The sequence below is a fragment of the Carcharodon carcharias genome, chromosome 21 (assembly GCF_017639515.1).
Source record: "Carcharodon carcharias isolate sCarCar2 chromosome 21, sCarCar2.pri, whole genome shotgun sequence".
Lineage (NCBI taxonomy): Eukaryota > Metazoa > Chordata > Chondrichthyes > Lamniformes > Lamnidae > Carcharodon > Carcharodon carcharias.
In genome coordinates, this window is record NC_054487.1 from 68,798,057 (window position 1) to 68,815,771 (window position 17,715).

Genomic DNA, 17,715 nt, shown 5'->3' on the forward strand with positions numbered 1-17,715 from the left:
TTTCACACCCTTTAAAATAATAGTTGAGATGAGGAGTGTATTTTGACAGAAACAATGGCCCAGATTTTACTGTCAAAGTAACGGACTAATGGTTTTTGTTGTTATTTAAGAATACATGGTACAACAAATTCAGGAGAGAAGCTGATCCATAGTTAATACCAATATCTTAAAGTTGCTGGGATAAAAGCAATATACTGTGGATGCTGGAAATCTGAAACAAAAACAGAAAATGCTGGAAAAACTCAGCAAGTCTAACAGCATCTGTGGAGAGAAAAACAGAGTTAACTGAGTTCTTCAGAGCTGAAGAAAAGTGATACAGATTAGAAATGTTAACTCTGTTTTTCTCTCCACAAATGCTGTTAGGCCTGCTGAGTTTTTCCAGCATTTTGTTTTCGTTTCTTAAAATTGCTGTTTGAGTTAACTTCATGAAAATGGCATTTCACAGTTTGCCTCATCACTGATGTGCAATGAATGGTGTGAAGTTGCTGTATTTGTACATTGGACACAAGCTAAAATTGTCATAAAGTTAATTTTTGTCACTACAAATGCAAATATCTTTTAAAAGATGTAATATCTGTCAATTATTGCCATCCATGACCTCTGGCATTGAAAATTAACTATTAAAAGTGTGGAATTGCATTACTTCAGGTATTAATTGTTGACGATTTTAAAAATATAAAGTTTAATTTTGTTTTAAGTATACTTTTCCTTGGTCTCTTTTCTTTCCCCTCTCAATCTTTCTTTCTCCATCTAATTTGAAATAGAATTCATCAGTAATTTACACTTCCTTCTTCATTGTTCCTTTATCCACCCACAACCCTGCCTTAATCCTTCAACCTGATGGGTTAAGGAGATTTACTTGCTTGCTCTATTCACTCAGGCCCCAGACGCCATGTTTTCTTCATAGCAGCATTATCAATTCACACTTTCAGCAATTTGCCATGCAAGGACAAATCTAACAGCAGATGCAATTAGATCCTTTGTTACAGCAAAAGCTGGGCCATTATTTAAATGTTTTCAATCCCTATTCACAAAGGCTCCTGGAAAAACTGTAAGTTTATAACATGTAGAAGGATTGTAAAATGGGCAAAATATTTAATATGAAATTTCTATGCATATTTTCACCATATTAAAGGGACAGATTGGAATAAACTCATAATAGGGAGAGCCTTGTGCAAATTCCTGCTCAAACTATAAAATCTGACTGAATTTGCACATTTAGTAATTGTTCAAAACCAGTCAAATGCATACTATTCAACACATTTACATAAGTTATTAAATAATAGAGATCTGATTTTAAAAGGACAATACAATTAGAGATTCTACATACTAAGATGCTTCATGCAAATTATACAGCTTCTCAATTAAAAAAGACAATTCTAAATAAGGTTCATGACAAAGGCCATTGATCATTTCTGTTCAGACAAGTGTAAAAAAGAGGAAAAAACCTTCTGGTCACACATTCCACTTTGTTTAGCACTTTTAGTCCTATAAAGGTGAGTTTTATCTTAAAACACTTAACATTCTGCTGATAAGAAATGTGATGTGGCAAATGGCAGTCTTCATTTCAAAAACAAAGCTCAACAGTTTTGGTCAATTAAGAACAACATCCTCTACTACTCTGTTGTTGGGGTTCATCGTCAACTATCTGTACACCTCGTCTTGTGTTTGCAGATTGGCCATTGCCATTGCCTTTTGCCCTTTCTTCTGCTTGAGCTGTTTCTATCATTCCTAAATATGGAACAAAAAGAAAACTCATTCAGTACAAAAGCAGAGGTAACGTTGAATCTATATTTAAAAGAAAAACACTGATTAGAAAATGGTACACAGTTTTTGTTCCTTGCTTTAGAAAGCACATGAAAATTATGAAGAGGATGCAGAATAGATCGCTAAAATGGTACCTATCATACAGGACCTTAGTTATGAGCAGTGACAAGAGAGATTGGGGCTTTTTTCATTAGTACAAGTTTAGAGAATATCAGATACAAGTGTTCAAAATGATGAGCGGTTTGAATGACATGACCAGAGGGCATAAATTTATCAGCAACAAAAGAATAAAGATGGGGTGGGGGGCAGTAGGAGAATTTTTGTTTTTTGCAGAGTTATGATATGGAGTGCTATAATAGAAATAGTGGTAGAAACAGAATTCCTGTGAAAGAGAAGCAGACACGAAGAAAAAGAAACCTTAAGAAGGGGGATGGGACTAAGTTGCCTAAATAGTGAAGTTCACAGACTGGAAGCATTTCGTGGGAACAAAACATCAAAATAGTTAAAAGGATGTGTCAGAAATGTGTTGCAATGCTTGGAAAGGGTTGCAACCATTCAACATTACTATATGACTAACAAAATGTGTTAAAATCAGCTGAAATTTTGAATAAAAGTATTCCAGTAACATTTCTGCACCAAAATTAATAATCCACTTAAAATTTATACAAAGTAGAGTTTGCACTTTGTAACAGACATTTGAATTATTGGAGATGATACATGTGAAATGTTGAAGAGTCCTTTGTTACTCCTGACAGTTAAATGGATTTTAACACTTTTAACCAAACTTTTAACATCCATTACATCATGTCAAGTATACAACAGGCAAAATTTCACCCACTTTTACAAAGATCAAGAAATAGTTCTTCAATTCCCTTGTTCAGCTTGGCTGATGTGTGAAAGTGTTTTGCTCCAACTGATTCCGCATACCTGTAATAATGTAAGTCAGTTGATGTCAATTATCTACATTATTAAAGGGTGATTATGTAACACGGTCAGTGTAATTAGAGAATGATAGAATTTATTATGCACTTACACCTCTGCTTCTTCCACTGATACGTGACGATCCTTTTCAAGGTCTAATTTATTACCTGTTTTTTAAAAAGCAAAAAAATATTAGTTACAGCAATACAATGCTTTCTAATAGTTATAATACACAAAGGGCCCAGTAATCTTTATAATCATGGCCAATGATTTTTAAATCAGGATCAAATTCTGTTTAGAGTAAGATTCTGGGATTTCTACCATTCCATGCTTCCATCAGTCTAATAATAAAAACCAAAAACTTACTTATTAATTAAATATATATGTGTGTTTACTCAAGATATTTATATAATTAAAATCTTACATACTTTTATGTAAGTAAGTTTTGGAAATAGAATTGAGACAATATAGGTGTTTAGAAAGTTCAACAATCATAAAACTGTTGGAAAATTCAGATAATCTTTATGCTTAAACCAGTTGCATGGGAATTCAAACTTTCACCACTGAAAATAGTGATTAACAGATTTGATATGGCAGGCAAGGTAATTCGTACCAGTATCCCTCAATCAATGTCACAAAAATGGATTATGTGGTCATTATCATATTGCGGTTTGTGGGAATTTGGCTGTATGCAAGTTGGCTGCCAAGTTTCCTACATTATAACAGTGGCTACAATTCAAAAGTAATTCATTGATGAAAATGCTTTGGGACATCTAATGGTTGTGAGAGGTGCTATCCGAATTCAGGTCTTTTACAGCATTTAATTGAAACATGCAAGATTCTTAAGAAGCTCGATAGGTAGATGCTGGGAGAATGATTCCCCTGGTTTAGGTGTCTAGAATTAAGAGGCCATAGTCGACAAAAAGAGCTTGGCCATTTATGACTGAAGGTGAGGAGGGATTTCATTATTTTTGGAGTTCTTTACCCCAGAGACCTATGGATGCTCAGTCATTGAGCATATTCAAGACAGAGATCGATAGATTTTTGGGTATTGAGGGGTTTGGGAAAGTGCAGGAATGTAGAGTTGAGTTAGAAGATCAATCACAATCATACTGAATGATGGAGTAGTCTCACAGGGCAGAGTGGCCTACACTTGCTCTTATTTCTTATATCTCTAGACAAGAAGATATATGTTTATATTTGGCCCATCAAGTCTTGTGCTAACTGTTCCCAAGACAGTACAAAACTAATCCCACTGCCATGCTCTCTTCCCAGAGCTGAGTTTCTTTTTCTACTTCAAACATTCCACTTTTCCTTAAAAGATGCATTAATTATTGCATTAATGCAGTGGTCTCTGCCTCAAACATTACCTGTGGTAAGGCATTCAATGCTCTAACAATCTTCTACGTGAAGAGATTTCTGCTAACTTCTCTCTTCACTCTTTTTTGCAACAATTTTAAACAAATAACTCCCTGTCACCTCCCCTACCAGAGGGGATATCATTCCATCAAAACTCTTAAACTTATAAAACATTAAATTTTCTCTTAACAACATCCAATTAGTATTTTTGATCACACCAAGATGAAATACATAAAAGTAGTAAGGGAACCTTCCAATCCAGTACACCGTCCCTTAAGGGCAAATATATAAGCTCTTGGTTTACATCGGCAACAAGCCTGGGTTTTAAATTGCATCTTGCTGCTCCATGGTATACTCAACAAGCTGTGCCGCTGCACTGGCCTGCTACTTTCATTTTAAATTGCGTAGAAATGCTAGACTCATTGGGCTATGGCAGTTATTCTACGGGTATCATTGCTCTGAAGAGTCATACAGACTCGAAACATTAACTCTGTATTTATTTCCACAAATACTGTTAGACCTGCTGAGCTTTTCTGTTTTTGCATCATTTTCTAAATTGGTTTACAAATTAAACTAAAAATATCCAATGTAAAATTTAAAGAATTATTTGGTATTTGGGCTCGGCTTTGAGTAAACTCATCACAAAGCACAACTGGAAAACAATATAGTCCATTTACAGATATCTTTATAAAGGCAAAGAATATTACTTTATTATGCTAGATGTCTGATATAATTACCTTAAATCATTCATTAGTACACTACAGTTTCAAAGAAGTTTTAGCTCAAGTACAAAACACACTTACTGAAGGCATATTGTTGGAGGGTTGATCGCAATCTTGTGATTTAGATGAAGTTCTTAAACTGAACTTTTGTTTCTGGCTATTTCAAAATCCAAATCCCATGATCATGTTAAAATTCTAACACTTGGACATTAGTCTCACTGCTTGATAATTTGAAACTCATGACAGTATTGCATTGTATTATTGTATTGCAATCCTAAATTATAACAATGGTGACAACTTACTGGAAAAAAAGTCAGAACTATTTCACTTGGATAAAATAGGAACATAAATAACGCATTAAAAAGGAAGCCACATCTCCACTCTGAAGTTAAAAAAACTGGATTCTGACCTTACCATTCTTCAATTTCACTTACTTTTACAATCATGCATCAGTGGGAAGATTGCAACTCTCAATATGTTGTTAATTAAAATATGAATCCAAGGATTAAGAAGGTTTAAAAGAACAGCATCTCTAGCTTAATCACCTTTTTTTGAAAAAAAAAGACAAAGGAGTTACATGCCCCAGCCATGTACCAAATTCCCTTTAACCACTGAACTCCACTTTGGATTCATCAACAATATCTAACCAAGTTTCAGCCACATCAATAATAATGGATAATAGTTTTCAGTTCAAATTACACTAAATTGGGAAAATTTTGTCCACTTGAAAGTATTTTGCGCAAAGGCCTGCCTCCTTGCCTTGCCCCAAGCTTGATGTGGAGTGGTGCTCCTCAAGCTCTGTAACCCAATTGTATCTCTCTTTAATGGACAGGGATGCCTGCGGTCCTTCGTGGACTATGGCTAATGACCAAATTATTAGTTGTGCTGCAGATGTTAGATTGGTGATCAAAAATATTTTGATATTCATGCAACATAAAATTGAAAGTTGGCTCAATTTCTGTTTTTTTTTAAAAAGATGATTAAACTAATAAAGATAGACTTTTAAAACTTTTATCCTTGTGACTAATATCATAAGCAACTTGAGATTTATACCAAGCTGAGTATATAGCATAGCAATTTGCATAATTGTGTGGCCAGTGTACTAGATTGTCTTCCTCAATCTTTTGACGTGCAAATAAGAAGTTTAAAAAGGCATTTGACAGTAGGGAAAAGTTTCGTCTTGATAATACCCATTGCAAGATCACACATGCAAAAGTCTATTTTCAATTTCTCTAAAAATAATATATAGAAGAAATCTTCTCATGTAGCGTTTTAAAATACAAGATGTTTTTAAAAGTTCGGGAAAATATGTTTCATTAAAACAAAACTGAGAATCTTTTAACCTTTTCTTAGCTTAAATACCCCAGGATAATCTCACCCCATGCATTCCTAAAAAAACAAAGGATTTGGCTCAGTGACCAGCTTTCTGGTCAGAGGTTGCAGTTTCATATCAATGTCCTGTGGACAATGAGATGTATCATTTTGGGGGCATAGTGACCTTATTGCTCCACAAATAGTAACGGTCTAAAAAAGTGAAACACTTTTAGTCAAAAACACACAAAATAGGCAAGTTAGTCATTTAAACATTTTGATGAGGACACGTGCCTTCACTCTAACAATGATTCTATTTATTTTTAATCACAGGTGGTCTGGCTTCCAGGCCTCGGAAAACTTGGCAGGTAAAAGGAGATGGGAAGGGCTGAATCATGGAATAAATGCCTTTATAGCACAGCTTGTGGGCTAGGAGGTCAAGTACTTTTGGCAGGCCCAACAAGCTACCAAGTAAAGCCCGCAATCCCAACCAACTCTCCTTCAATGTTTCTTCATCACCCATTCCCCCTCCCTTCTTGCAATCTTTCTCTTCCTACTCCACCCCCCCAACCCTTTAGTTAGCTCTCCCACAATAACCCTCTAAAACCACCCTGACAACAGCTCACAGAGCAGGTCAGCTGCAATCTTGTGATATAGGTTTTGCTAACAAACAGACTGTTAGGCTGGCTGTGGGCAGGGAACCAATAGAGAAAAAAAATTCAAAACCCAGAAAACTCATGCTTCCAAGGTTACACAACCTCAGAATAGCACAGGCACCCTCAGCCCCTACAATATAGAACACACCTCCAAACTAAAATTCAGGCCATTACCCAATCTGGAAACAATAAATGTGATTTATTTGCTTACAAAAAGATGAACACTTACCCACTATACATAAAGAAATATCATTTCCCAACATTTTCCGCAATTCTTTCACCCAATTTTTCACCTAAGAACAAAGCATTAGATTTTGTAAATATCAGTGTACAGTTTTAGCATTCATTCACGATTTCAGCATTTAAAAAAAATATACATTTTCATCTAAGGATCAGCCGTGGCATTCTCACCTCCTGGTTAGAAGGTTGAGGGTACAAATACCACTCCATAACTTGAACACAAAAATCCAGGCTGAAATTCAGTGCGGTACTGAGGGAGTTCTACACTGTTAAGAAAGATGCCATCTTTTGGATCAGACATTAAACCAAGACCTCGCCTGACCTTTTAGGTGGATGTAAAAGATCCCACTGCACTATTTCAAAGGTGACCAGGAGAGTTACCTCTGCCTTGGCCAATATTTACCCCACAATCAACATTCCCCCCACTAAAAAAAATTAAACAGATTCTCTGGTTAGTATCATAATGCTATTTGCAGTTTACAAATTGGATGACATGTTTCTTGCTTAACAACAGTGACTACACTTTAAAAATAAAGCTCTTTGGAATAGCTTTAAGGTGCTACATAAATACACATCTCTCATTTCCATGTTTCTTAAGAGAAAATTATAGGCTGTTATAGGACAATCTTAGTATGAGGAAGAGACTGTTTTGAAATTTTTAGTTTCCCTTGCTGAGATTTTGTGAACAAAACAATCACCCCATCAAGTCTCTCTCAAAGAAAGGGGAGGGGTTGGGAAAGAACAGAATTTAAGAATCCCAAATATTCAAAATGCAACATAGAAAAATTCAATTAACCAAACAGTTTCTATTTTTTGTCCATTTTCAGAATGAATACAATCATAGGGGAAAAGGAATAATAAGAAAATTATTTCAATCCCCAGCAATCAAAGACTAGCAGATCCACGATAACTTTTAAAGCCAAGCATACTTCATAATTTTGTACTATTATTTTTATTGATAGATCTGTTAGACACATAGAAACACAGAAAATAGGAGCAGGAATAGGTCAGTCGGCCCTTCGAGCCTGCTCTGCCATTCAATATGATCATGGCTGATCCTCTATCTCAATGCCATACTCCCACACTCTCCCCGTACCCCTTGACGCTTTTAGAGTCTAAGTTATGCTACATGTTGTTCATACAATAGCTTCTATAGACATAGTTGCAGCTACTTAAAAGACATTATATAAATCAACAAGGCACATCAATCATCATCTGGTAGTAATGCAAAGGGATGCCTAAGAATTGTGCACGACAAGTGTTATATGGGTCGAATCATTTTGGGGCTGACGTCATTTTTTTCACTTTGTGTCTGCCAAAGCATGAGCTTATTTGTATAATTCATGAATTCAAACTAACAAGGACTACAGAATTTCACAAAATTCAAATGAAAGAACTCATCATGACATTTCTCTTTTGCAATATTCAATTTGATAATACTGATACTTATGTCATTGTGGAAAATTGTGGAACCATGCCGCTTTAAGGCTCAACTGTATCTTTATGCATAAATTCTTCACGATCTCACCTTCTGAAATGAGTCTTCGTCTGTGATATCGTACACTAAAATAGCTCCATTGGAATCTCTGTAATAAATTGGACCCAAAGCATGGAACCTCTCCTGACCTGCTGTATCCTGGTTTAGAACACAAAGGTTTGTTTTCATAATCACTTTTAATTCCAAAGCAATACAACTTGCAACAATTTCTACTTCCACAGTGCCATTAACATTAAGAAGTCTTAGTGCTTCACAGATGCACACAGAGTCACCAACTCAAGAAGTCAGAGTTAGGCAACAGTAGGTTAAGTCACAGTAATGGGTTCTGGCTTAAAGTGGAGAGAGATGCAGCGGTGTGGGGTTCCAATTAAGGGGACAACGTACTGCCAAAAATAGTGGGCTGATGGTATCAGGGTGGGTGGAACTTGGAATATTTTGGGAGTATGGGACCCACTATGGAACTTTCACTAAACACATGAAAAACTAGGGTCTTTTCCCAACAGATCCCACAGTACAATGCCTTCCCCACTGATTAAAATCAATGGCATGACCCTGGAAAACATGGCCTATTTTCCATACCTTGGGAATCTCTTGACGAAAGCAGGCATTGGATGCTTTGATGAATTTTGGCCTCAATGTTCTCTCTTAGTCTATGGCCAACTGAGGAAGACAGTATTTGAGGACCAGGGTCTCAAACCTGAGATCAAGGTCATGGTTTACCAGACAACAGTGATCCTGGTGCTCCTGTATGCCTCTGAGACTTGACCAATCTACAGCAGGCACCTCAAAGCACTGGAGAAGTGCCACCAGTGGTGCCTTTGCAAGATCCTTCAAATTTGGCAGCAGGAAAAGTAGTCCAACATCCTCTCCCAAGCCAACACGTCCAACATGGAGGAGCTAATCACTCAAGACCTGCTCCGCTGGGAGAGCATGCCATGTGTATGCATGACACCAGGCTTCGGATGCAACTGTTTGACTTTGAGCTCAGTTGCAGCAAGAGGCTCCCAGGAGGACAGTGGAAATGCTTTCCAGATGTGCTCAAAGCATTCCTGAAGAGATCAAACATTCCCTGCCAACTCATGGGAGCCCATGGCTTTAACCAGCCAAAATGGAGAAGGTTCATTCGGGAAGGCATTAAACACAGAGACACTTTGGCGGAAGTCAAGGCACAGAGAGAGTGCAAAAAACCTCCAAACACCTCCTCTGTATGAACCTCCAAGCACCTCCTACCCTGCATGTGGCAAAGTCTGCAGATAACACATTAGACTTATCAGCTATCTCAGAACATAGTGAAACGCAAAACATCCTCAATCCCGAGGGACTGCCCAAGAAGAATACACATCAGGACAAAATTTTAGACTGTTTGGGGTTTACGGATACTGGAGGATGGGAGGTCAGCAAGGTAAACATATAGTTGTTCAAGACTGGAGGTGACAAAAAGTATGAATAAGGGTTTGAGCAGATGTAGAGGAAAAACATGAAATGGAAGTATGCCACCTTGATGAAATTTCATATTTCCAGATCACATTGAACATGATATCAAGACTTTAAACCATCTGATTCACCAGGCAATAACTTAGAGGACGTGGAGCTGGAGTTAGTGGAAAAAGAAAGCTAAAGATGATGGCATTCACCTTTGCGATATTGAGTTGGCAGAGGCAGTGACTTAACAGGCCTCAATAGTGCAATGGCAACCACGACTGTCATGAAGTACAGCTGTCAGCATCAGCTTATATGTTAAAGCTGCTCTCGTGCTTGCAGATAATATTGCCAAGGAACAACCTATACATCAGGAAGAGGAGACCAAGGACAGATCCTAAGGGGACCCTGAAGGTGAATGAAGCTATTGCTGGAGTTGTATGGGCTGTGCTCCAATAGGTGGGAATGGAACCATACAAGGGCACAATTTGATCTATATTCCAGATTTAATTATGAATTAATTCTTTTTCAAATAGCTTGCAACAAAAAGGATTAAAGTAAGTATGGCAATCACAACCAAAACAAAACCATTACAATCTGACATCAAAAACAGCTTTAGATGAAGGTAGAGGAAATTAATTTACAAAACCCATTCAACTCTTATTTAAGCACTTTTATAATTTTCTAAATATTTCTCTGGTTTAAGTTTAACTAGCATCATTAGAGGAACAGTTCTGCTTTGCACAGATATTGCAGTTAGAGTATAGGTGTAGTTTGAACTTCCATAAAAGCCCAGAGTGAAGTGGCGCAAAACTTCCTAAACTTCCTTCCTAAAGAAGGGCTGCTCACTCCTCTTCCGAGGGAATTTTAAAAAATTTGTTCATGGGATATAGGTGCTGCTGGATAGGCCAGCATTTATTGCCCATCCCTGATTGCCCTTATTCAGAGGGCATTTAAGAGTCAACACATAGACCAAGTAAAACCAACAGGTTTTCTGACAATGGTTCCATGGTAATCATTAGAATTTTAATTCCAGATTTTTATTGAATTCAAATTTCACCATTGCCATGGCAGGATTCGAACCTTGGTCCCCAGAGCATTACCCTGGGTCTCTGGATTACTAGGCCAGTGACAATACCACTATGCCATCACCTCCCCCTATTAGGGGGGATTAGTTCATGTTTAACACCTAATTTTACTTTATACAATCCAAGTGCAAATCTGGAATTATTCCACATCAACACTAAATCTAAATCAAATTAGCTTAATTTGGTCACAAGCACTTTGTAATAAATTAGAGTACTTACCCAAATTGCAATATTTACTCTTTTGCCTCCAATATTCAGTTTTTTGGTCAAGAATGATGCCTAAAAATGAACAGAGCTTGTGAAACTACAGATTTAATATCTTTGTTGTAAAAACTATTACACAGGAAGCCAAAGAAAACAAAACTGAAAGAAAAACAAAACAACAGAACAATGTTTAACTAAAACAAAGTGGGCACAGTGGATGTTTGAGGAGATGCAGTCTTTAACATTGAACTGAACGGAATTTGAAACTTCCCTAAATTTACTGACAAAAAACAGTTCAGCTCTGAAAGAGAGAAAAAAAACATCACTGCAGAGAAATGAAACTAGCTTGGAGTGGACCCAGTTGAGGTGTTGACAGGCCCCTTTCAAGGATGGCTCCAAGAATCAACCAAAATATGTCACTGATAAAACACATGTTAGTTTCACCTCCGGTCCCCCAGTAGAGAACGGAGCAGTTGCCAAGTTCCAAAGGGTTAGCAACTGCTAAAGTGGCAGTATGTGGAGGGTAGCATTAGATTTAGCATGTTTAGTCTTAGCCAATAGGTACCACAATCTATTTAGTTCTCATATTGTGATTCTGGAAACAAAATTGTGGATATGCAATAGACAGATGAGTTATATTATTAGCTGTACTTGCTAATCCAGATCGGCTCCCCACCCAGCAAAGCCTCTATTTTAAAATGTTCATCCCTGTTTTCAAACCCCTCCATGACCTCACCCTTCTAACTTCACCCAGCCTATCACCCTTCCAAGATCTCTGCAGTCCTCCAATTCTCATCTTTTGCATATTCTTGATTTTCAGCACTCTGCCAATGGTGGCCATGACTTCAGTCACTGAGGCCACAATCTTTGGAATTCCTTCCCCATGTTAGCCGGTTTGTAAATTATTCTCTCTTAAGGCGTTGTCCACCTCTCCTTCAAATCTGCTGTTATAACACCTCCCCTCAAAAAAAAAGCTTTCACTCACTGTCCTTGCAAAGTATGTCCCATCTCCAACTTCCATTTCCCCATAAAATGTCCTTGAACATGTTGCTACCTCGCAAATCCAATCCCACTTTCCCAGAATTCTATGTTCGAATAACTCTAATCAAGTTTCCGCCCTGCCACATACTGAGACAATTCTCAACGTCATAAATGATATCCTTTGTAGATGTAAAAACAGTAAACTTTCCCTCCTCGTCCTCCTCCACCTGTCTGCAGCCTTCATTTGCTTTACCCCACTATCCTCCTCCAACGCCTCCCCACTGTTGTCCAGCTGAATGGGATTGCTCTCACTTGGCTCCATTTTTATCTATCATAGTCAGAAAATCAGTTGTAATGGCTTTACTTCCTGCTCCTGCACTGTTCCTTCTGGTGACCTCCCAAGGATCTATTTTGGTCCCCTATTCTCATCTACATGCTGCTCTTCTGTGACATCATTCAAAGGCACAACATTGATTTGCACATGTACGCTGATGACAGCAGCTCTACCTCACCACCACCTCTCTTGAATTTCCACTGTTGCCAAATTATCAAACTGCTCATCCAACATCCAGTACAAGGTGAGCAGAACTTTCATGCAATTAAATACTGGGAAGCCTGAAGCCATTATTTTCATTTCCCACTTGAAACTCTGTTCCACAGCTGCTAACTCCATCCCTCTCCCTGGCAACACAGCGTGAGATTAAACTAGTTTGTTAAATCTTGGCGTCACATTTGATCCCGAGATGTGCTTCCAACCTCCTACTCATGCCATCGCTAAGCCTGCCCATTTCCACCTTTGTAACAACACCCAACTTGTCCGTCTCATCTCATTTGCTGGTGAAAACCCCTTTTATACCTTTGTTATCTCAAGACTCAACTATTCCAATGCAATCCTGTCTGGTTTCCCAAATTCTAGCCTCTGTGAACTTGAGGTCATCCAAAACTCTGCTGCCAGTGTCTTAACTCTCACCAAGTCACGTTCCCCTATTACCCCTGTGCTCACTGACCTACATTGTCAAACAATGTCTTGACTTTAAAACGTGTCTTTAAAACGTACCAATGCAAGATGGCCATCGATATCTGTTCCCCCATACGCACTTATGCAAGCATGCGCAGAAGTCAATGACATAATTTGCAGGAGACAGTGCCGGTTGGATCTTATTTGGATCCTGAACCCAGCCCCGTGGCTGACAGGTAGTGGGGGCACGGCCTCACTGCAATTTCTGGGGATCGTAATAGAAAGATAGGGGAAGTTTCTGATCCATCCCAGTGACGGCCACAATTCTGTTTGCAACTCCGTGGCTTGTTCCCGGTGACAGACCCAGGATTAAAGGAAAGAGACTCCGAGCAGGGGATTCAGAAACTGCAGGTTGGCCGCAATTGCAAATATTATAAAGAAGCTACTTCTCTTTAGTAAAACATGTTAACTTGATGCTGCCAGCACTGTAATATTTGCAATTCCAGGTTGTGATGACCACGCATGCACCCTGCTGCACATTGCCTCCTATGAAGATGGTGGCCGTACTTACAACTGCACATGCACAACGTTGGCAGCAAACGCAGCCTTTTTAAACTTCTCAATCTTGCTTCCAAATCCCCCCATGGCCTCACCCCTCTCCTTATCTGTAATCTTCTTCAATGCCACAAATGTCAGAGTTATCTGCACTCATCTAATTCTGGCCACTTGCACATTCCTGATTTTAATCACTCCACCATTGGTGACCCTGCCTTCAACTGTCTATGTTGCAAGTCTGAAATGTACTCTGCAAACCTCTCAACCTCACTTTTCTCCTTTAACACACTCCTTAAAAACCTGTTTATCTGAGCTTTTGGTTATCTGACCTAATATCTCTATATGTGGCCCAGTGTCATACTTTGTTCCATAATGCTCCTGTGAAGTTCACAGAATCTTACAGTGCAGAAGAGGCCCTTCAGCCCATCGTGTCTGCACTGACACGTGAGAAATACCTGAACTACCTACCTAATCCCATTTGCCAGCACTTAGCCAACAGCCTTGAATGTTATGACATGCCAAGTGCCCATCCAGGTACTTTTTAAAGGATGTGAGGCAACCTGCCTCCACCACCCTCCCAGGCAGTGCATTCCAGACTGTCACCATCCTCTGGGTAAAAAAGTTTTTCCTGACATCTCCCCCTAAATCCCCTGCCCCTCACCTTTAACTTATGTCCCCTCATGACTGACCCCTCAACTAAGGGGAACAGCTGCTCCCTACCCACCCTGTCCATGCCCCTCATAATATTGTATACCTCGATCAGGTCGCCCCTCAGTCTTCTCTGCTCCAACGAAAACAACCCAAGTCTATCCAACCTCTCTTCATAACTTAAATGTTTCATCCCAAGCAACATCCTGGTGAATCTCCTCTGCAACCCCTCCAGTGCAATCACATCCTTCCCATAATGTGGCGACCAGGACTGCACACACTACTCCAGCTGTGGCCTCAGCAAGGTTCTATACAACTCCAACAATGACCTCCCTACTTTTGTAATCTATGCCTTGAGTGATAAAGGCAAGTGTCCCATATGCCTTTTTCACCACCCCACTTACATGCCCCTCTGCCTTCAGAGATCTATGGACACATACGCCAAGGTCCCTTTGTTCCTCAGAACATCCTAGTGTCATGCCGTTCATTGAATACTTCCTTGTCAAATTACTCCTTCCAAAGTGTATCACCTCACACTTTTCAGGGTTAAATTCCATCTGCCACTTATCTAGCAATTTGACTATCCTGTCTATATCTTCCTGCAGCCCAAGACACTCAACCTCACTGTAAACCACCCGGCCAATCTTTGTGTCATCCGCAAATTTACTAATCCTACCCCCCATATAGTCTTCTATGTCGTTTATATAAATGACAAATAATAGGAGACCCAGCACAGATCCCTGTGATACGCCACTGGACACTGGCTTCCAGTTACTAAAGCATCTTTCTGTCATCACCCTCCCTCCTACAGCTAAGCCAATTTTGAATCCGCCTTATCAAATTACCCTGTATCCCATGTGCATTTGCCTTCTTTATAAGTCTCCCATGTGGGACCTTGTCAAAGGCTTTGCTGAAATCCATATAGACTACGTCAACTACACTACTCTCATCTACACACCTGGTCACCTACTCAAAAAAATTCAAAGTTCTTGGACATTTCATTATGTTAAAGGCACTATATAAATTTAAGCTGTTGTTGTAAACCTCACAATTTCTTGCTCCACTCCTTTAACAAACTTCAAACTTGCATCTTTAGTCACCTGCCCTAATATCTCCTTATGTGGCTCAGTATCAAATATTATCTGGTAAATGTTTCAGTGAAGTACCTTGGATGTTTTATTATGTTAAAGACGCTATATAAGTACAAGTTGTTGATGGTGCTCTGGTTCATGAAAACTGAGTTATGCGCCTGCAACCCGGAGGTAGCCTCAAGCCTTTCTATTTCAGAATGCTTGTGAAACGGGTTAATGATATGCCTTTTTAACTATACCATCAATGTATACTGAAACCTGCTTTGCCTTTATACCGCTTTCACAAAAATACAATGAAACTTTACATCAATTCCTTTGAACGCAAGAAAAAATAAATTAGCAATGGTGAGTGTAGTGTGACTAAAAGTGCAACAAATTTGAAATCAATTAATTAGTGTGATGGGGTCAACCAGCGTAAGTAGTTCTGCACATTTATTTCTTCTGCAAAAGACAATTAAAATACAATTTAAGTTAAGGATTTTAGTCTTTAACTGCATAACTGACAAAGGCACTGGCCAATTTTCAACTTATCACCAACAGAAAACAGGAAGTTTCATTTTTAGCATTTGAAATTTGAATGAACGGAAAAGAGATTGTGAGCACAGGCTGCAATATAAAATATAGGAAGTTTAATAGCAAAATTCAAAGCAACTGTTTGAAATGAATGAAATGTATGCTATTACAGACAAAAATACTGGAGAAATTACGTATTTACCAACTTTTGCCTGTCATTTTTATATGCCTCTAGCTGTCTTTCCAAACTGCATTAATTCTGAAACAACCATTTGCAGAATCAAATTTGTTGCTTAAAAATGGATTGAACAGTGAACAGATTACCTAAAGCAATAATCAGTAATCTTTCAAAAATCAGTATTCCAGAAATTTAACCATTTGTGCAGCACAGTCACAGTATTATTTTCATTTTATTCCTTGAATAATACTCAAAGATCAAGTCATTTGAATTACTCTGTAGAACATGAGCAGTTAAATAAAAACGGAATTACAAAATCCCCTGACCAAGCCCTACTATCATGTGAAATTTGGTTTTTCATTACCAAAATTATGCAAGGATAACACGCAACTTCTCAGAGATTAATGCAAGGTACGAACCTACGATATCAAATTCTATATTTTTTTTGGTGACTTAACATCAAATTCTTCCCCCCCACACACCCATAAAAACATTAGATGAGGAAGTTCCGCTTTGAATGATTCACTGAATTATACACGCCTTTAAAAAATGGTCTTATACACAAAAAGTTACAATGATCCATAAACTCAATAGTGTATAAAGCTTAGGTTTCAATTGTGATATTCTGAGATTGAGAACAGCTTTGAGGCAAAACTTGGCATCCCTTTTAACGACTGAAATTATAACGCGTGGCACAAATTTTAGTGATAATAGATCATTTGAGGAGTATGTCGAAATAACTGTAAGGGATCCCTAAAGTAACCATGAGGGACGAAAACGCTTCTCCTCCTGCTAGCTCCCTAAAAACATGCAGTGATTTTTGCACTTTCAACTACTGTTCTCTTGTAACAAATACTCTGGTAAGACAAATATTTGTTAAGTCGCGCAACTTACTGCCAGTTGGTTGGCATTTAAAATATATTTGGGCAATAGGAAATGAAAGATGATTTTCACAATCGACATTTGGCACGAGGGCCTTCTCTTTACTGGGAAGGCTGACCCCTTTAAGGAGGTAAGGATCCGAATGAGGGTTGAGGGAAATGGAAACTAAGTGGAAGAGAAATACAAGGAAGACGAACCTGGAGCGTGGTGATGTGTTTATCGTTGAATTTGTTCTCACAGTATCTCAGCACCAGAGATGTCTTTCCCACACAGCCTTCCCCCAGCAGGACAACTTTAAACGAATAGGTTTTACCGCCTCCGGCGCCGGCACCCGCCATTATCAGCAGAGAAATGCAGCTTAGCAAAGCTCAGACACAATCGCATGAGACCCCGACGGCAGAGAGCTGCTGAAGTGGGAAGTAAGTCAGGCCAGCGACAGTAAACAAGCTGCTGCCCTCTTGTCTAATGGCGTCTCCTTCCTCCTGCGTCAGCCCTCCAGGGAACAGGCTGTGATTGACAGCTCAGGAAGGTGGGGGGCGGGGCCAGGCGGAGGCTGCAGCAACAAGGAAGCACGCATTTGCATTGCACCTTGGCAACAAGATAGTCCCTCCAAAAAATAAATTCCAATTGTGCTTCAGTATACAGCACTGAACAAAGCAAAGATTTCACGTGAGCTCTCATTTCCAACCTTTGAGATACATGATATGCCCCACGTTGGCAAATA

General features: G+C 38.8%; 1 protein-coding gene across 1 annotated transcript; it reads right to left on the reverse strand.

The window, feature by feature from the left end:
- Positions 1-301: 301 nt before the first annotated feature.
- On the reverse strand, positions 302-17,493 carry rab21 (RAB21, member RAS oncogene family). The gene is made up of 7 exons (XM_041216447.1): positions 17,189-17,493; positions 11,201-11,260; positions 8,505-8,612; positions 6,966-7,029; positions 2,801-2,855; positions 2,606-2,694; positions 302-1,731 (listed from the first exon to the last, which is right to left on the reverse strand). Exons 1-7 carry the CDS (start codon positions 17,327-17,329, stop codon positions 1,598-1,600), a joined length of 651 nt encoding a protein of 216 aa, XP_041072381.1. The 5' UTR covers positions 17,330-17,493; the 3' UTR covers positions 302-1,597.
- Between the last annotated feature and the right edge of the window lie 222 nt (positions 17,494-17,715).

Coding starts and splice junctions, on each gene's coding strand:
- rab21 (XM_041216447.1), bottom strand. CDS start 17,329: ATGGCGGGTGCCGGCGCCGGAGGCGGTAAAACCTATTCGTTTAAAGTT. Junction 2,856..6,965: donor TATTTCTTTATGTATAGTGG/GTAAGTGTTCAT, acceptor TTTAAAAAACAG/GTAATAAATTAGACCTTGAA. Junction 1,732..2,605: donor ATTTCTTGATCTTTGTAAAA/GTGGGTGAAATT, acceptor TTCCATATTTAG/GAATGATAGAAACAGCTCAA.